Source organism: Typopeltis vanoorti, chromosome 17, assembly GCF_054136105.1.
Source record: "Typopeltis vanoorti isolate ZY-2024b chromosome 17, IOZ_Tvanoo_1.0, whole genome shotgun sequence".
NCBI lineage: Eukaryota > Metazoa > Arthropoda > Arachnida > Uropygi > Thelyphonidae > Typopeltis > Typopeltis vanoorti.
In genome coordinates this window covers 18,007,411-18,028,902 of record NC_143565.1, presented here as the reverse complement: position 1 = coordinate 18,028,902, position 21,492 = coordinate 18,007,411, and the positions used below count along the sequence as shown (strand labels likewise).

Here is a 21,492-nt window from a genome sequence, read left to right as displayed (position 1 = left end):
TCCTGAATGGAGAACAGAACAAGTAAAACATTTTGGCTATTTAGGCAGAATATTTAGTGAAGGTGATAAATCAAATATCGAACTAGACAACAGAATTACCAAAGCTCAAACGGTAGCAAGTCAAATGAATAAATTCACACGTAATAAAACACTAAACTAGCTTTATATAAGACAGCATTCAAACCAATTTTAATTTATGGATCTGAGATATAGGTTAGAAATACAAGACTTGATCAAAAACTGGAGACCACAGATATGCAAGCTTTGATATCTGGAGGAAAATTGTCAGCAGGAAGTTATTAATGATGTTAATTTTTCATATAGTACTATCCTAATATCCTGCACACCTCATAAAATAAATTTCGTGTGATGATACTGCGTTCCCCCTTTTTTACAGGAGTTCACAGTACAATCTAGTCCCCCCCCCCCCCCAAATTTTATCCGGGCTCCGAAACCGGCATAGGCTGACGAATCAGACCTATGGCTGGGTCAATATTCCTGACTGTAATCCGTGTGTCCTCAGACCGGTTTGCCTGCTTACGGGATGAAAAACACCAGATAGATTGGCGGAAAAAACCCTGCTGTCCACGCCCAAAACCGACTAACTTGGCTATGGCTGAGGAAGATCCTTAAGCTCCTCACATCATTTGACGGGAATTGAACCTAGGACACTCCTTCCCCCAGGCATATGGTTGCGAAGCGCAAAGCCACCAGGCTAACTGCGTGGACTGTACACCCCATGAAGGTACATATCAGGATTTTGATGATGAAACACGTCATTCGAATACAAACCTAAGCAATAAACCTATCAGACTGACAGGAAGCCTATTCAACTGATCAGCTAATGCATAATTGGAACTATGCATAAGCACATGATAATGCCAATATGGCTTAGAACAGTCCCAGACAATAGCAATCCTTTTAAGTAAGAAGTACTGTCACTTACTTAATTGCAAATGTATATTTTGAACATTTGTCCACAATGAAGTCCTATGTCAGGATAAAATTAGAAGTGCTATCAAATTAACAGTAACAGTTAATACAACTTTGTTTCCTTCAGTGTTAATTAGCCATGTATATGGCTAATTAACCCACAGAAGAGAATATCCTAAAGCTCAAGGACATATGACTAAGCACATTCCTCACAGGTCAGAGATGCATTACTAAGATTTTTTTTTTTAACAACTCCTCTAGTATATCTCCAAACCTCTCTCTTCTAATTTTATTTTCACCTAATACAGTTGCTATCTTCCTTCCTTCCTGCCTACCCACCTTCATCAGTAATCTCACCTTCCACACACACACACACACAAAATAAAGTGCTGTAATAACCTGAGAAAACATTGAACCAAGATGAATTTCCCTTTACTCATAAAGCACAGAATTCAGACAGGTGTTCTGAAATTATGAGCCTTAAAATTCACATAATACTAATAAATGCTTTCATTTTGTCTTAAAGCCACTGGCAGTCACTGCTAGCATTCATAAAACAAAGGTATGAATCTAATAAACAGCTAGAGTAAAGAAATTTTTCTTAATCACTAGTGCAACTAATGTATTTGTCAAATTAGATTTTGGATAATATTTTAGCTTAATTCAAATGCAAGTATATAGTATCAAATACACTCAGAATCAATTATGATTTTCATACACTGTCAACAGCATTTTGACAAGAATCTACTAGCAAGTTTATTGCAAAGGTGACAGAGTATAGTTTATCCTGACATACATGATTGCTTGAATAATAAAAACTTATAATATTCACAACTTCAAAATCTGCATCAAGTTTGAAAGCAACATTTCCCATTTTCAACAGAAATTTGTCTTATGGTATTATCTATTTTCCCACTTGGTAATTTAATTGCATCTTTCATAACATTTATGCAATTTATGGTAATTAACTATTTCTTTATATATGTAGCATTTAATTATAGCAATATGGAGGTCATTAGTCCAGTAAACATGTTCAAATGCTGCACTTACTGAGGGTGGTCAATTTACAGTAGAACAGCTCCCTCTTCTTTGATACTACTGTTAATAACAGTTTGTAAAAAGAATCTTTAGCAATGATATAAGAATAACTTTTAGTACCACTGCTTTAAAGGGAGAATGGTCTACTCTATAAAATAAAATCAAACCAGAGATAAACTAATACCTATAAACACATTTCAAATTAATTTACATGCATGTATTAAAATGTAAAAAATAAAAAATCTCAATACAAATGTATAAAATTTTCCAAAATTCTAACAAAGATTTCTAAAGTAATGTACATAAAATGTAACTGCTACTGCCAAAAAACCAATTTAATTTTTCTATATTACAACTGTCTTTGTATAGCTATATTCATCGAAAAGTTCACTGAAAATTAAGATATATGTTACATTATTACAGAGTGAATAACATTTCATTCTGTACATTCCCATCATTATAAATATGGGTAATTGATAAGAAATCATTTGAAAGATAAAAAAGAATATATATATATATATATATATATACTCAAAATTCACATCCATATTGATTAATTTGTGTGAAAATAAATCTGCTTACATGATTTTGTAGTCAGTCCCAGCAATTATGCAAACTGTTTACACAATTTTGTCTTTATAATGCACTCTTAACTCCGATAACTGTTTACTGATAGTTTAAAATAATAGTTCTGCAGTTATTGTTAATCACTGAAAGAATTGGCACAACAGCACTCTTATGTGAATTATATTAAATTTTGCACAAATTTTTGGAAACTATTTCTATACGTAACGTGCACTACAGTAACCTTACAGCACCAGTGGTCCCAAAAGTTTTTGGCTTCACTCTCCTTTTGAATACTGGCATTCAGGAGCACCAACAAAATATACTTAGTTATCTCTGTAAAACATGAAACACTCCATAGAACACATTTTAATTATTTAACAACTAATCCTTTAAATGTCTTATTTTCCTTTGTACATTTTATAACAATAACTGACTGTACAATAAGGCAATATGGTCCCATAAACACTTATGCACCAGCACTTGGGCCATGAACAAATATGTTGCAGAAGTGTGATCAATAGCAAACTTGTACCCAGGTACCACTTTCATCTTTCTGAAAGAAATGTGGCCGGTTGTCAGGAAAAACTGTAACACCAGGGAAAGGATGTTGCTGGATGAACTTCATAGTTGCTCGAACATGCATCACGAAGTGTGGGGGTTCTACTTCAGGAGATGTAGATAAGTGCTATGAAAAAACACATAAAAATCAATTCTAAAGAATAAATTCTTTATAACTCAACACACAAATTATAAGAATGTCACATGCTATTTAAACAGTTATTTTGCATTACAATGAATACATTACTAAGCACAAACTGACAAAAAAGGCTGATCAGAAAACATCTAGCTTCCACTTATGGAGTGAAAAGATCAGAGTGATACTCTAAGAATAGCATTTGTATCAACTCTTAATGTTTAAGAAATTATGAGAAACATATTCAACTTTGATTTAGACACATACTCCCAATAATAATGAAAATGCAAGTGCATATTAATGTTCATCTATTTTTTTATTATTATTTATTCCATTTATGTATTATAAGTGTCTCCACGGTGCAGTTAGCAGTATGACACTCTTTGGTTGGAGAGAAATGATTTTGTATCTATCCTATCGAGGAGGCAGGAAACTATTAAAAGACTTATTCAACATAGCCAGTTTCATATATAGTCAACAGGGTTTTTCCTCCCAGAAACTTGGGTTTTTCCTACTACAAACATGCAAACCAGTTAGAGAACACATACAGTTTGTAGGCATAGCAGAATATGCAATGATGATTTACTTTCCCTATCATAGCATTAAGTTTATATGAAGCCAAGTGACAGACAAATGAACTTAACATGTTAAAAGGAATTTGAGATTATATAATGTTCTTTAATGTTATAATTTAATTTACTCAAGTATTATTGCCATGTAATAAAGTATTTTCTCCCACGAGAAAACTTTTCTGAAGTGAAAACCATTTCATTAGTGCATGAAGCAAACATTGAATATCACAAATATACACACACTAAAAGCCCACACATGGTAGTTATTTGCTATAGGCTTTGTGGCCTCTCGTGTGGGAGTAATATTTTTTTTTAAAAAAAAAAAGCATTGCATGAAAGGTATACTGCATTTGCGCAAAGGTTTAATGTATGCAATTAAGTGTGCAAAAGCTTTGCATATTCTTAGTGGCGTGTCTGACAATGTTTCGAAGGCCTCAAAGAAAAAAGTATTATATCAATCTTAATTAAAAGAAACAAGTATTGACCACAGTGAAAATTATATAATTGTAAATATTTCATCCTAAGCATCTTAGGATATCATCAGTACAGTAGTTTAAATAATAATAGGAATAACATACAGTTAGGGCGCATGATTACAATAGAATCTCATTAAACGTGCATAACATGTTACAGAAGTAAAAAAAAAAAAAAAAAAAACTTACTATTCCTAAAGTATGGGAAATTGTCATACAAAATTGTGTAAAATAATTACTATTAGGTTTTTTTTTTTTTTTACTTCTGTAACATGTTATGCACGTTTAATGAGATTCTATTGTAATCATGCGCCCTAACTGTATGTTATTCCTATTATTGTTTAAACTACTGTACTGATGATGTCCTAAGATACTTCGGATGAAATATTTACAATTAAATAATTTTCACTGTAATACATGTGTTTCTTTTAATTATGATCTCACCATAGGTTTTGTTTTTAAAAAAAAAATATCAATCTGATTTAATCTCATATTACCCATGGTTTGTGAGGAAGCTCCTTAATGGATTAAATTTAGCATTATAATGCTTTGTCTTTCATAGTGAGATTGTCATAGAATATATTACATATAGGCACTTGAATATATAAGATTTTTTTTTAAAGAAACTAAAGGTTTGTGTGTAACAGAAGCTACATGAATTCAAACAGGTTTCTTGATATATTTATTCATTAAAGACAAAAAAAAAGGGGAGGGGAGGGGGAAGAGAACTAGTTATTTTTCAAAGTAAAGCTTTTCATTATTGCATTATTTTAAGCTAAGTTAAAAATTTTAACTTTCTTTGATATAAGAAGACACATGGTTCATCAACACATATGTAAAATAAAACTCTCAATTAAGAGACAATTTAGAATTATATGAGCAATTCCATAGAGTCTGAACACTCATTGCTAGAGAGCCACACTAACGTTTACACAACACATCATAATATATCATAGATATATGTTGTGTGAAAGTTATATATATTGTGATATCTCACTTAACATTCCTTTACCACAAAACTCTCATGGTCACCTTTGGAAACCTATATTACATTTATTCATCGCTCTCCAAGAGCACAAAATGTATTCCTCATGCTCTTGCTAACCACACTCTTTACACAACTTCCAGAGGTGATACCTTGTCAAGTATTGAAAAAATGTCTTGTGCAGCATATTCCCCCCCCCCTATTTTTTTAACCCACAAATCTTCAATTTATCCACAGGAATCATTCCATATACTTTGCAACATCTGATCACTTCACTTGGCTCTGGATCTTCTTCACTACTGCTTCATCTCTAAGAAAGTTAGGCAACAAAATCTGTACACAGTAGCCCACATGTAATCATATCAGAACCTTAAAAAGAAGAATAATATCTATCTCTATTTGTCAGCATATTCTTCAACTTCTAAGCAATGCTTTGAGTTACTTTCAATGTCTTCTGAGCTCCATTCTGCAGGATTTCTACATCACATTTATTAACTACTGCTCCCCCCCCCATTTTGCTTTATCAAAACACAAATGTATAATTCTCCTGAAATCATTCCTCACATCATTAAGGTACAAGTTAAATACCAGTAAATCCAAAAATTAAATCCAGTGTACTCTTAATACCTGTCATTTAAACCACCCTCTTATTAATGCTGCTAGCTTACAGCCATCCCTATTTGTTCTGATTTATGTAGTGTTCTGTGCAGTATCCTGTCAAATGCCTTTGCCAAGTCAAGCAGTATCAAGGGTGCAGTCATTTCCTTTCTTCAGCTCAATTATAGAAAAAAAGTAAATTACTAAGTAAAGACCTACTCTTCACAAAACTGTACTTCACCACTCTTGAGCTATTCCCCCATCCCCTCTTGGACCTTGCTAGAGGTGAGAGAAACACCTTGGTCAGAGGTAGTGACCATTTTTTGCATCTTCTTTTAATCCATAGGCTCACAACTCCATGGCTGTATTCACACCGAGATTTCATAACATTCTAAGCAACTTCATTTCAGTTACCTCCATCCTCAAATCAGTTATCCCTTGTTACTGACAATATCTCTACCTGGATGATATACCCTCACATTGATTACATAGTAATTTAATTATTTATAACTTCTATCACTTCCCAACTACTATTATTATTATCTTTCATAATCATTCTGCCTTTTACTCACCATTACAGTGAAGAAGGAAAAAAAAACCTCTTTAGGATCTTTTCTTTATGTGGCTCCTACCTTTCATAGGTAGGATTCCAAAAGGTGGGGTAATGGTCTTCCACCTAAAGGCAATCATAAACATCTATGTCCAAAGCAAGATTTGAACCGACAGCCTATTAGTTGGAGAGTGGATAAGCTAATCATTCAGCCAACCACGGCCAGCACAGTTAATTTTCTATGAATCTGACTCTGCCTACCTTAATATAATGTTCACTTTTCTTGCCTGTACCTTGTACTGCTAATAAGCTTGCTGATCACCTCTCTTTATATTCTCTACAACAGCATTTTCTTTTTGCTGAAGCTCCTGCACATAATGATGTTACTCATCCATTTATTTCCCAGATAATTTATCCTCCTGATCCTGGGTATGAAGTCTGATGCTGCTCCCCACAAATATCCCCTTAACTATTTCCCATGTACTGCTGACATCCATCCTTTGCAGTTTCTTATGCCATGGCACTTTACCAGCTGCCTCTCAAGTCTGTCATGATCACTGGCCCTGTAATTTCACATACATAATAGAGTTTTTATATCAACCTCACATGAGAAGCCATAAAATCTCTAACACAACAGTGATACACGTGGACAGGTAGTTAAGATGAAAAAGGAACTAGCTAATATGTTCCTTGAAATTTGGAAATTGTAGCCATTAGGGAAAACTGGATGGAGAAGTGTTCAAAATCACATGTACGCGTGCGCACACACACACACAAAGAGTACGAGAGAAGGAAAGTTGATATGTCTGAAGTAAGCTAGACAGTGAATTAATGCTGACCAACAGCTACTTGGTTATATGCTTATGGGGAAAGTGGAAAATGGTGAGAGTAGAACAGCATTCCATGATAATACCTATGAAAGAGGCATAAAGTGGAAACAAATAAGCGAGAAAGTGCCTGGAATGCATCTGTGATAAATGGGACATCAATTAAACTGATTTCTCTTTTGAAAAGGATGAAGAATTTTTAAGGAAGATTTTGGTGCACCTTCTCCAATATGACAACAATATTCTAAAATTGGGTATCGCTGATATATACTATAATTCTTAAATGAAACTTCCACACTCTGTAACTCCCCAGTCAAGTGTGCATGACTGTTCTTCCCAAAGGGCTACCTTGGTTATGAACAAATCCTCTAATACTATCAAACTGCATGTTCCCGTCCATCATAATGCTGTTTCAGGTAATTTAGTATTTTAGCAACTTAACAGCCACATAAATTCCATTTTTATCACACTCAGTGTCCTTTCCTCTTCCAATCTATGTTCCCATAGTTAAAGTAGCTCCACAATGATTCCACATGCACTTGCCAAGGTAATCATGCTGAAGCATGAATTTCATCTGAGAAACAGATTTATGATCAAAAAATGGAATTTTAGATCATTATATCAATGTAGTCAACTCAAGATTCTGCAAGAATTAGCACACTATGAATGGTCCATCATTGGATTATGTGAGACAAGATAGCCAGAATCTGGAGAATTAACAAAAATGAAATCTTTCTTTACTCAGGAAAGAAAGATTGTCCAGAAGGTGGGCAAGAAGGAATTACTTTCTTGATCGAAAACCTGTGATAAACAACTAAGGAACCTGTTGACATGTTTTTGAACAACTGGAAATGGCATGGCAGAGAAACTGCTCCAAAGAAAAGATGTAGGCAGAATGATATATTAAAATATTAAAAAATATTAAAAGCAATCATACGAGTATTAAAAGCAATCATACGAGTTTCACCTAATTTTTTCATATCTTGTGTCCAAAGATGGGTGATGTTGGCAAAGAAATATGAGGATCAAGAGTAATGAAACCATTCTGGCAGTCACTAATTAACTGATGGACTTTTTAGGTGGCGAAGTTGAGCACTGATGATTTTCATCTTTATTTTTGATATAACCAAGGTGAGGATAACAGATGATAGCTTGATGGTTAGTTTTTATCTTTCTTCTTTTTGGAATGAATTGAATATAGGCTTGTTTTCATGTTGTAGCTGTCTGCTGGATATGAAATATGATATACAATGGTGTTGTTAAATCTGGAGCACAAATTTTAAGCATAACTGGCTTGATAGTATCCAGGTTATTCCAGGTCTTGCATCAGAAGATGCATGCAGCGCTGTGCTTGGTAAAGTGATGGGGAGGAGAGGGTTCCACTGCCTTAGTCATCCATGCAGTTGTTAGAGGAGAAGGATGATGCTAGGAGAGATAGAAACATGGATGGGCAGAAGTTCTACCCAATGGCAAGGAACAGAAGACTTACCTGCTATTTTAGCAGGAGACAAGTTTCCTGCATTTTTTTCTTTTTTTAATTTTTTAATGTGAATCCTAGTCACAAAAGGCTGTTAGCTTACAGTACATTAGTATTAGGAAGGTAGATTGGCTAAGAATTAGCCGCTTCTGGCATCTAATAAGAAGGATGGCCTTTAAAGTCTAATTTGGATTTGTTCATCATATTTCTTGCAGCTGTGTTGCACTGTAGGCTGAGTATGAAGCTGGAAGTTTCAAGCCAACTTGGAATATGCTAAATTTTTTTTCTTTGATAGTCTGCACACTTGGAAAACCAGAGTTGGAATGTAACAGGAAGGCAAATATACACTGAATTCAAATTGACTATCATCCTAAATTAATATCAGTTAATAATTTAATAAAAAGTTATTAATTCCTCCCTCCCTCAGATGTCTGTTACTTTCTAGAAGAAAAAGATAACTGATAATCAGTTATCTAGAAAAGATATATACCATATATTATAATCATTTTATTACATACTTGCTGAATGCTGAAATTTGTTTCCATTATTCTTGAAACAATATACAGTGATTCTCTTTTTTGAGCAAATAGTGTGAATACATCAAGGTGGGTAAAGAACATATACAAACCTGTGTGGCAAAACATATATGCTTGAAGTGCAGGACATGCCAGAGAGTGCAAGGACTTCTAGACTTGATGTATTAATAATCTTAATTACAACTGAATTAATCATTAAAACTTCTATAGTAGAAAGAGTTCATACCTTTTTTTTTCAGTGTATGCCATTATACAGGTAATAAAATAAGGTAAAGAAATTTCAGATTTAATGTATAAATTAATCTCAACATGATAAGACTTTGGTAAGCTCCTTGAGCCACATTAAATGAAATATATGTCTAATAACTCCTGTAGTACATTTATATACTTGTATAACCATTATTTGGCATAATAAACTGAAGAAAGCTTTTAGAAATTTATTTTAAGTATTTGTTCTGCATATTCAATCTTAGCCATGCAAACAAAAGTCATTTCACTATGAAATGAAACCAGAGCAGTTTCTGATAATACATATCAGATTGGCAGAGTGGATAGCACCTGTGCTCTCCAAACGATAGGCTTGTTGATTAGAATTCTATTACAGCATGGATGCTTGTGAATGTTTGAGTGGTAGATAAATTTCACTGCCCAGTGCAAGATTCACCACCCTGCTTATCAGAGAACCAAGGTGATTGAAAAGGCACCATGTTTAGTCTCTAGAGAAAGGCTCCTAGATTATCTAATCCTTTAATCCATAAAAATACATGTAATGTATTATAAGTTTACAACCTTTTGTGGGTGATATTCACATAAAAAAAGAAGGCTCTGTTGGCTTTTTAGGAGTTATTACCTCAGTACTAGACTACTTGAAGAAAATATTTTCTACCATTAGTTTTAGCTTTGCTAACAGACAACCAAAGTTTCAAACCTCTATGTTTTTATCAGCAGCCAAATATAAGCCTAGAATACCTAATAAGAGCTTCCTGAAAATATGCAATTTGTATGTTTGCAAGCAAATGCAGATTAAATATATCATTTGAGAAGAAGTGCTTGTAAAGTCTTCCTCTTGGCTGCTTTAACTAAATATTTATAGCATAAGGATCAAAAATACATATTTCTCAAGCAATGGCACATACTAAGTATTGGAATTTTAATCTTGTCCTTGTAAAATGTTTAATTACAATGGTCGTCTTTTTTTTTTTTTTTTTCCAGATTCTTCCAACATTACAAATAATGTATTTGGCCTCTACCTGATACCAAACATATGAGTTACTTATAAAAAACAAAGGAATACCTCTTTCAAGGTGCAATTCCAAACGAAAAGTCATAAAAAACAAGTGTCAAATATTCTGTGATAAACTATTCCAGTTTCATTTCAGTACAAACTTTGCTTGTCATTACTAAGCTAAAGAGCATAATTTTCTTTTTTAAATCCTCACTCCTAAAATGTTTAGTTATAATAGCAGAGATGAAGCCTTTTCAGATTCTTCCTTCCAAATAATGTATTCATTCTTAATATAATTCAACATTTGACATCAATGTAGATATAAAATTATAAATTATATCCTGAACAGTCCCATTCAAAGGGGAAAATAAAATAAAATCTAAATCTAAAACATAAAAATAAGGTGGAGGAGAAAAACAACTCAGTTTAATTTTAAAATGCAAAAAAGGAAAAAAAAAAAACTAACACTCGTCCACTTCTATATACAAAACACACAGTTGAATCCAAAAAGAATAATTATTCTGTACTAAAATGATGTAGCACTAAGTTACCTCACATTACATAACTCTAAGGAAGAGGAGATTCTCAGCTAAGCTTATATCTTGACATCATGTGTGAAAGCTAAATAATATAATAAAGAAAAACATTAATAAGCATAGGCCCAAATCAAATACAAGAGAAAGTAATAATTGAGCTGAATGTACCAGTTCAATCCAACAACACTCAAGTGTCAAATGAAAAGGAAGGATGTGTGTGTGTGTGTGTGTGCACATACTCACATGCAGTATAAATATGCTTATACTACATGCCATAATCTTGAAATTTCACTTCTCTTTTACTCTGCATCACAGTTTACCAAGACTGAAGAAGGTAGGAAAATGAAATAATGCAATAAGCACCAAGAAAGAAAGAAGGAAAAGGTAAGAATCTATATAGCAATTATATGCTCTAAAGAACCATTCCAGAACGATACATAACTGGATTTCACTAAGACTGCCAAGTGCATCCATCAGAAAGCTGATGGATGCACTTTATAAAAATATAAATACTGCACAAAAAGCACAAATTATTTTCAAGCCTTGTAAGCTAATAATGACAGATTCCCCTATTGCCTTCCCTCAGGAAAGTTAGCTGTTTAGGAAAAAAATAAAATAAAAATATAATATATATATATATATCCATATGATTGCTTAAAACTATGATTTGAAAGAGTAAACTATTTGGATATGCTTATAATATGCTAATATTATACTGTTGTTATGCTTATGTGCTCTAAAGAACATAAGCATGTAATTATTATTGTAATTGCTTGAAAAGCAAACTGTACTTAGAAAATGGGGAACAATGCATAAAAATCATAATTTATATAATGTTTTCTTCTTCTAGCTCTTTTTTTTTATAACCATTTATGGTTATAAGCTTCCCTCCTTTTGTCTCCATTGAAGGCTTTCCAATGCCAACATTCTCCAGCCATCTCCATTAGGTCATCCTTCCATCTTCTCTCTGTTCATCTGTGCAATATGTACTGCTAATCTCCATTTTAAAATATCTTTCCCTTTTCCCTTTTGATGTTTATCATGGCTCTCCATTCCACACACTGTTTTCCTCATTCTGTCCAGTATTTGTTTGATAACTGTCCATGTCTCTGATACATATGTCATAAATGGGATGATGCATTGGATGAAAAGTTTGGCTCTATTTTCTGGTTTTATTTTACTGCACAGTAATTTTTTTCAGTTTAGCATAAGCTGTCCAGCCTAGATGAGTTCTTTTTATTTCTTCATAAATGCTTCTTTTAACTAATGTAAAGGTTCTTCCAAGATATACAATTATAATTAAAGTTCACATTTCGAAAGGCTGTAACTGGGTAACTACTCAGTTGAATGATTTAATATTTAACATGATGTGTGTATGGCAATGGAATTTTATTTTGTGCAAAAACAGTTAGTTCTAAAAGTTGCCATTAGGGCGATACATGGCACTGCAATACCATAGTGGGCAATTTACAACATCAAAACGCAGGATACATATGGTGCATTGTGTGGTTACACAACAACATGTTCAATATTATTATTATTATTATGTGACACCTCCAGGGAGTCCAAAAAATCATCGAGGGAGAATGTGCCAACACCATTGAACGATTGGTCCCCTTCTAATTACTAACCGTGCTCAAACTTGCTTAACTTTTTTTCGAGAGATTAGTAGCAGAGGCTCTACCAATCGACCAACCTTCCTTTGTTGGCAACGGGCTGAAATTGCATGCTCAGCCACAGAACGTAGAGTTTCACTCAAAATGTTTTGGATATGGCATGTAACGAGGTCCACTAAGTGGGCTGTGTCCACGATAGACAACATCTTTGAGATGTCCCCACAGTCAAAAGTTGCAGAGGTTCAGATCCAGTGAGTGTGCTGACCACATTGCACGAAAATGGCGGATGACGTTCTGTCCTCTGTAAAATGTGTCTGAAACAATCACTTGACAGAGGTGGTGATGTGAGGAAGGGCACCATTGTGCATGAAAACTGTTGAATCCAAGAACACTGATGCTGTTGAAATCACCTGATTGGCTAAGAGAGATGCTGGCCATTAACATTGCAGGTAATGAGACCAGAAGGATCGAGCTCCTAGAAAAAGACTGGTCTGATAATGAATTCCGCTGTAAATTCACACTAAACAGTGACCTTTGTGGAATGAAACGGAATCTGTTGCATGATGTACGAGTTTGCAGTTACTGCAGTTGTACATATTTACAACACCTTCCAGATGGAAGTGAACTTAGTCAGTCCAGAAAATGTTCTATGGTCAGTCGTTGTCCAGTTCAGTCTGAGCAAGAAACTCAAGGAAAATGTTTCTCGTGCATCTCAGTCAGGATTAAGCAACTGCTGAACGTGGGAAATCTTGTAAGGATAACAGCACAGAATTTGCCTTATTACTTTGTGAACCATGTTTATGAGTTTGTCTAAAGACTGTGCACAATATGCCATGTGCTGCTGCTTCCTATGACATTTGTTATCATTTCTTCCTGTAATGTTGTGGCTACTTTCTCCATTGTTTGCCATTTGACATGCTTCTGTTAAGTTCTAAATGAAACCAAAAATGGTTGACTTATAGTTTCTTCAGAGCTTAAAAGGCAAACTGATATGTCAAGCAGGTTAAATTTATGTAAAGGTGCCAGACAATTTAGGAATTTTAGAATTCTGTTATTTATTCCTTAATATTATAATGCATTTTGTTGTAATTAAGTCCACTGCCTAAGCTTTGCTAAAAATAACATGAGTGTTTGTGCACTTGAGTGATAGGTCTAACGGGTCAAAGATCGATTGCCAGAGGCAATGCACGTGCGCCAGAGTAAGCGTTGAGTGTGAAGGGAAGGCACTTGACTAAAACCCCCCACCACCACCAAAGTGATTATTAGGGGAGAATGTGGCGCTCGTGAAGGGAGTTGTGCTTTGTAGTGAGCAAGGAAGGAAAACGATATGACACAGTACGGAAGTGTAGAGGCACGTAGTTTAAAAAAGCAACACAGCGCCGAATCGGGGCTTTTTCTCTCGTTTCATCGGATCTCCAGCCAGAGTCCCTTGCCGGTCAGTCATCCGCTCTTGTGGGAGCCATTCTCTCCGTGCCCCGATGTTTGTCCCGGTCTCTTGGGTGAAGCTTCGAGACAAGTGATTAAGGAATGCCGAGCAGACCTTGAGAATCTGCTGATAGAAAACTCGTTCAGCGGAACTGAGGTCTGGTATACAGCACAGACGGTCGAGCTTTGCTTAAACCTGATAACCAGTAAAAGGCAAGCATGTGTCTTCAGTGTCCGAGATTCGTCTAGCCCGAGTCTGACGAGAAGGAAACTACAGGTCGAACGGAACCAGAAATAAATCTGAAAGTGAAGCTGAATCGAGATGTGTATGATTTTCCAGAAGATCCCAATTGGGTGGTGATGTAGAAACCTTTTCTTTGTTCAATGAAAGTGTGTAGAAAGAGTAATTGTAACCTTAATAGAACATTTAAGACTAGAATATTGTGAATTCACATAAGGACTTTAGAAACCTAGTTTATAGAGACAGACAAAATTCCAAGACATGAACGCAGAAATTAGAGCATGACTTGTCTGTGAAGTGCATATTCTTAGTAGAATTGTATCGTATATCTTAGCATTACCTTTGTTTGAGAATTATGTGGATTTAATACCTATGCTTGTTTGAAATAGAAGTTAGAGAAATTGAGTGTATATATTTTAACTGATATTGGCATTGAAATTAATGCATGATAGAATTAAACTTAATAGTGTTGAGACATTAGCCTTTGTTTCACCTTTGTTCGAGTGCCAAGTGGAATTGTTACCTAAGCTTGTTAAGAAAGGATTAGAGATATTGAATGATTATGATTTAACTGAAATTGATTTAGAAGTGAATGTATGTCTGAATGAATTATTCATGATTTGTAAATTGTTTAGTGCATAATTAAATGTTTTCTTTTGATTTAACAATTGCCTTGCCTGAAATCATTTTCTACTGCACCCCCCCCATTAAAATCGAACCACAGCGGGAGGTATTTTCGAAAGGAGGTCATGAATGCAGATTAAGATAGTGACAAATTTGAGATTTGAGTTATTTTATTTTAGGAATCAGAATATAAGGATACAGTTCAGAGCACGGTACTGGTTCTTTGATTCTTCACTGGTTGAAAATCTAGAACTTAGGGTGGTGCAGCTAAATAGAAATTTTCCCTGAGTTCGAAGTAAGAACCAGCATTTGCTCAGAAACAAAGGAATTGCCATTGTCTAGTGGGAATCACTTTGATTTCAACCCACGAATATCATATCCTCATGGTAAAATACGGCCCCAAGTTAAGAGAAAAAAGTAGAAAATAATAGTAGCAAGATAAGGGAAGAAAGAGACAATTTAACAGAAAAATAGACAATAACAATAGAAGAGGGGGGGGGGATGTAATGCTTCCATCCTCTGCTAAGTTTGACATCTAAGGAACCCATCTCTTCTAATTTCCGGATCATTTGTGTAAACCATTTGCAGTCACAGGACCCATTTTTAATCTCTTTAATGTTCTTAGCTTTCGCAATGCTGTCAAAGCACAGCTCACCATTACTGAAGGATCATGCACTTATTGTGTAGTGCATGATCCTTTAGTAATGGTGACATTGTGTTTTAACATGCTGTCTGCTCATAGGCAATGAACTAGCACATTCCACAGCTACCTGCTTTTAAAAGAAGCTTCTTTTGAAGCATACATCACAGAGGACATTTGTCATTTACATAAATGATACAGTCACAGCATTTCACTGCATACACAATTAACATGTGTTGGTGACATATATATATCACCCTAGTAGCAACTTTTAGAACTAATGTTGGTTTTTGCACAAAATAAAATTCCATTGCCACACACATTGTGTTAAATGTTAAATCATTCCGCTACCTAGTTACAGCCTTTCAAAATGTGAACTTTAATGATAATCACCCTGTATACATATATATTCTTGTACTTGCTCTATTTTGTTATTGTCTATTGGGTATTGTTCTTCTGTTATCTGGTTTCCTTTAATATTTGTCATTTTAGTTTTTTAACAGTCTATGTATAATCCTACTTTATTTGATACTGTGTTTAATTCATTCACCACTTCTTTTACTGCTGCTTTCATTATTTCTGTTGTAATTCCATCTTTTCCTGGCATTTTATTATTTTTCATATCTTTCATTGCTTGTTCATTTTGAAATTTGTATTTCTGGAATACTTTTTTTTTCTTCATGCTCTTCTGGCTTCTACATAAGTATTTCCAACAGTGCTTGTGGTGTTCTGAAATATATTGCCTAGCCCTTTCTGCTATGCCTTTGTTATCTTTGATACCTTATCCATTTTCATCTTCTAATATTAGTATTTTTTTTCCCTAACATGAAACTGTTTCATAGTAATTTCATATTTTTGTTATCCATTGTTTCTTGTTACCATTTTATCTTCTTTAATTTTTCTGATTGTTTTATTTATTTCTGTAAGTTCTGTTGTATTTCATTTTCCTTCAATCAGTTTTCTTTTCTCCAACAGATCTGTTTTTCTCTGAGAAGTTTTTAACTATCTTTTGCAATCTTTTTGTACACTTTCTATAATGATTAGATTTAGATTTTTCCTGTATATTATTGATTTGCAGATCTCTGTTTTCATTCATATTATTTCTTTGATTGTGTGTGTGTGTTTCAATTTTTTCTTGGTATAATTTTTTGTTGGCTACTAACATATCATTATTTATCTTTACATATTTTGTTTTATTCTTTTCATCCTGTAATTTTTTTCTTCTATTGTTATTTCCCTCTATTCTGTGATCACTTCCTATGCCTATTCAAAATCGATAGCTGAAACATCTTTAAATATTTTTACATGAGATGATAAAATATAAATCTATTTCACACTTTTGGTTTGTTCATTTGGACTATCCCATTTCCAATTTTGGTTTGGTCTTTTCTTGTAAAATATGTTCATAGCATTCAACTGGTTCCTCGTAATAAAGCATCATATTTCCTCTTTCATTTAATTCTCCTATGCCATTTTTTCCTATACACTTTTCAAGTTAATTTTTATTTTTTCCTGGTCATGCATTAAAATCTCCCAAGACTATTGTGTAAACTGTAACATCCTGCTGTATTGTATCGAATACTGCTGGTTGGTGCATATATTTGATAGTCCTGCATATTTATTAAACTTTTTGCTATACTTTTGTTTATAAGAAAACCTACTCCTCTTTGCTTGACACCATATGGTTCTTTTCAGTAAAGGGCATTTCCCAATGTGTTATGCATTATAAACTCCTAAACTCCGTTGCTTCCAAACTCATAATGTGACTATGCTACATGGAAAACATGTTCTCTTTTTGACAACATAGCTAAGATATTTTGGAAACTTCCTTAACACCTCAAGAGCAAACATATGAGGATCCATTCCACCACTGAAAAGAAAAATAATAACTGTCTGCCCTTCCTTCAATCTAGTTACCAATTGCCCAACAGAGCTCACACTGTACAGTTATCTATCAATATGCCACATTTCTCCCCCAGCAATATGGTGTTATGAAAACCTTGGCAAATCAAGCTAGAACCATTTGCTTGGACCACACTAGTCTCCCCACAGAAATCAATCCCAACTGGGAAAATTTTCTGCCCATTCCCCAAAATGCAGAACACAAAAATCCATTGCTATTCCTTACATCTGGATCACCTCAGAAAAAATTATATACTCTACCTCTTTAAACTATACCAAAAAATTAGCTACGGTTATATCACCACCAAAAGATCTTCTCCAGCATCTAGACCACCCTGTACAAACAAGAACAACACCTGATATCCATCTGGAGGAATACAGAAACTATGTTCATTACCTGCACTACAACTGTTTTGGAGTAGCAGTTCATGCCATGGTTACAAATCACCGGTTCCAACAGAATAAAACCTCCCTTTGGTACAGAAGCAAATATACACTGGAGAGACCATTTCTAGAATTTGCCACAGTTACAACGTTCACCAATTCTGAACAAATTTGGCTGCCTCAACTTTACCAAAAATCTGGGAAACTATTATCTTGAACCCTTCAGCAAGAGTCCATCACCACACCCATAGTTAGGACTGCAGGATTGTGTTTTTCATACTCTTATGTCTTCCTGCTACTGACTTGTGTATGTGCATTTCTTTGTGCTCATAAAGATCCCTTAGTAACCAAGGTGAAATACTGGCTTAATAAATTTAGTTAGTAATAATTATCTCTAAACATGCATTTTATCCACTAAATATCCACATAAATGATAACCAAGTCTCAGCATCCATACCAGATAAATTTTCTTCAGATTGCAAAATTATTCATATAACAGATACTTTGGCACCATACTGATGACTAAACATATACATAGATTTTCAATTTATATAATTAGGCAACAATTTTTGCCTATTGAATGAGATATCAGTCAATAGAAAAGGTAGTCTGCCATATGAGAAGCATGTATCTTAGCATCAAAATAGTGTTACATATTTATATATTTGAGAAATAGCTTATGTGACTAATGTCAGAGGTAAATAAAAACAGAATTCAATGTGAATATTTACAGTATATTGATGCAATGGCTGGTTTGGTAAGTTATAGCATATGGTAAGGTTATGGTAAAAATGTTTGTTTTACCCTACAGAAGCTATTTTACTAGAATCAGAAACCTTATCCGCTATTTTTTTAAGAGAAATGGGGTGATATGTGACAACAGTCTGATGTTTTTTTTTTTTTTTTTTTTTTTAAATAGGTTGAATAAAGTCTTATTTTTATGCAGCAGGCTAAAAGACATAACTATGAAGGCTTCAGAGACTATATATATATATATATATATATATATATATAAAATATAATTTTGAGTGCAATTAGAGGGAGATCAAAATTGAAAGACATTGGTATTAAGACTATTCAAGAATTTTCTGCTTTTCTTCAGACCAGTAGAGGGTATGCAATATGCTATACTTGGTTTAACAGGAGGTAATTTTTCCATGCATGCAGGAGTTAGAAGAAAAATTAGTTTCAACACTGGTTTATTTCAATGTGTGAGAGATGTGAAACATGGAACGGAAGAAGTTGAGCAGAGTGCCTTTGACAAAGGACAAGAAAGTACAATTCTTCTTTGGCGAGAAAGTACAAATGAGCGGGCAGTCTGGTTTGCTGAGCAAATAGCATACAGTCTCCAACCAACAAGCTATGAGAATCGAATCCCACTGTAGGTATGTCTGTCTTATAATGGTAGATGCATTTCAGCAGCTGGTGCAAGACCATCCATGTTCATCAGAAGGCCTAAAGTGGCTTGAAGTTCCACTTTAAGTTTCATCTGTAGTAGGTTTTCTGGATTATCTCAATCCACTGACAGTACTAATATTACTATACTAACTATAGTAATATTAGTACTATCATCCCAGATGGATCCCAAAAAGAAAGACCCAGATTTTCTGCATTTGGTTCATTCAAATTTAGATTTAGATTAACTAATGGCTTACTGACAACTGTTGAGAGCTGCAGTGTTAGACTGAGAAGGAAGGCAAAATTTTGTGTCAAACCACATGCAGTATATGCTGATTTAAACAAAGATTTGGGTAATAGGTAAGTATTATTAGTAAAATGGAGGGGAGGGCTTCATATCGGCAGTTTACAATTTATTACTATTATTATTTTTTATTTATTTTATTTTATTTTTTTGTGAATCCCACCCACAAAAGATTATAAACCTAGTGTATATTAGTTCATGGGTGGGCTATGAATTTGATAATCCAGGAGCTGCTACTCTAGACACCAAACATGGAACTTTTTTTGGAGGCCATTTCAGACTTCCAATAAGCAAACTGGTGGACACACACACACACATAGTAGGTAATAAAATTCATCAATCAATCAACTGCATCTTCAAGAACTGAACCTACAGACTGCTGGAAATGAACTATGCAGTTAACTAGGCCAGTATGTTTATAATTATGCAGAGTTCAATGCAAGCCAGTATAGCATTCATTATTAAAAAATTATGGAAACTACCGTGTTGCAGTAAACTTCAGTTTAATAATCACTCAACAATTCGACCTTCATTATCATCACTGTGTGACTCATCTCCTAGAGTAAGTGTGCAAGTGGAAGTGGGTGAGACAAGAATGTTTCTCAGCACCTAACTAAAGGAGTGGTTGGTGTATTTTTTGGCATGGTAATTTAGCACATTAATTCCTGTTATATGCATTTTTCAGAGTGTACACCTAGGAAAATGTCTGGAAAAAAAAAAAAAAAAAAAGCTGTTTTCACTAGAAAACCAAAGATTCAGTTAACTGAATAATTTGAACGGTGGTGAATCTGCAACAAAGCTTTCAGAAGAATATATCAGTGGGGGTTCAAACTGCTAGTAACATGTTTATATTGACATTAGGAAATATCCCAAGAATTCTCAAAAACAAACAAAAATTACAGATGATTAAAAATGTGAGCAAATATACTGTAAGGGTCACTACAGTTTGAAGAAGTCACTGACTGCATAGTTTACAAATATAAAGTTTGGATTATCCTGCATCCCATTCCATCCTTCACTAGCATGGATAACCTAGAGTACAATGTATAGGGCTGACTTTTGTTGGGATCAGATACACATACAAAGAAAAAAAAAAGAAATTACAGAAAAAGTTCTTGGCTAGTCAATCAATAATGTCCTTCAAAAAAACTATATACACTGACCTGCCAAAAATATCCAGACACTACTTGCCTGGCAGGTCATACACAATTGATGTAATCAATAACATATTGGGCCACCCTTTGCAGCAATAACAGCTGCAATGGGTGGCCTTCCACTAGTAAAATTTCAGATGACTGAGGTGTGAGAATTATAGAAGAATTTCCCTACTGGTGGTTCTAGACAAGATTTATGCAATGAACTATGCAAGCTGGACTGAGGAAAAACAGAGGTTGTCAGGATCAGATTTTTACACTAAGATAAATAGTTGAGAAATCATGTGAATATAACAAGGATCTGTATCTAAGTTTTGTAGATCTGGAAAAGGCATATAACTAAGTGCCAAGAGAAAAGCTGTTCAAATACTGACATATCTAAAATTTTGTGCTTCTAAGCCACTTCTGATTGAATCAATTCACCTAGGCCTTGGTCTTCCTCTGGATCTCTTTCCTGTCACCTTTGCATCGAACATCTGTTTTGCTAACCTTTCCTCACCTATTCTATTTAAGTGGTCACACATCCTTAGGTTAGCTCTGTTGACACATTTTGAATGCTAATAATGTCAAGTTCCTTTCTAACATCTTCATTTTGAATATGATTGTGCCATTGATACCACTGGTTCACTTTCTTAATTTTTCTCTAAACTCTTATATCTGTGGTCTAGTCTTTGATAAAGCTTTATTTCTAACCCAATTAAATTCCATAACTTAAAACTGGCTTGAATTAGTTTGGTATTTTGGCTAATTTTGCTGTTATTCCATACAAATTATTTATTCAGCTGGCTACCCAC

The 21,492-nt window shown here is 34.2% G+C and overlaps 1 protein-coding gene across 2 annotated transcripts in view; it reads right to left on the bottom strand.

Annotated features, from left to right (window-relative positions):
• Positions 1 to 1,664: 1,664 nt before the first annotated feature.
• Positions 1,665 to 21,492, bottom strand: part of Ntan1 (N-terminal amidohydrolase 1) — a 129,328-nt gene continuing 109,500 nt past the window's right edge. The window contains exons 11-12 of one of the 2 annotated variants that reach the window (XM_090406858.1): positions 11,026 to 11,095; positions 3,101 to 3,223 (exon numbers count right to left, since the gene is read on the bottom strand). In XM_090406858.1, the coding sequence (XP_090262984.1) occupies positions 11,060 to 11,095 (36 nt within the window). In that variant the 3' untranslated portion in view covers positions 3,101 to 3,223; positions 11,026 to 11,059. Of the gene's footprint in view, positions 3,224 to 11,025; positions 11,096 to 21,492 lie in introns of both variants that reach the window. The other variant, XM_090406857.1, reaches the window with a different exon arrangement.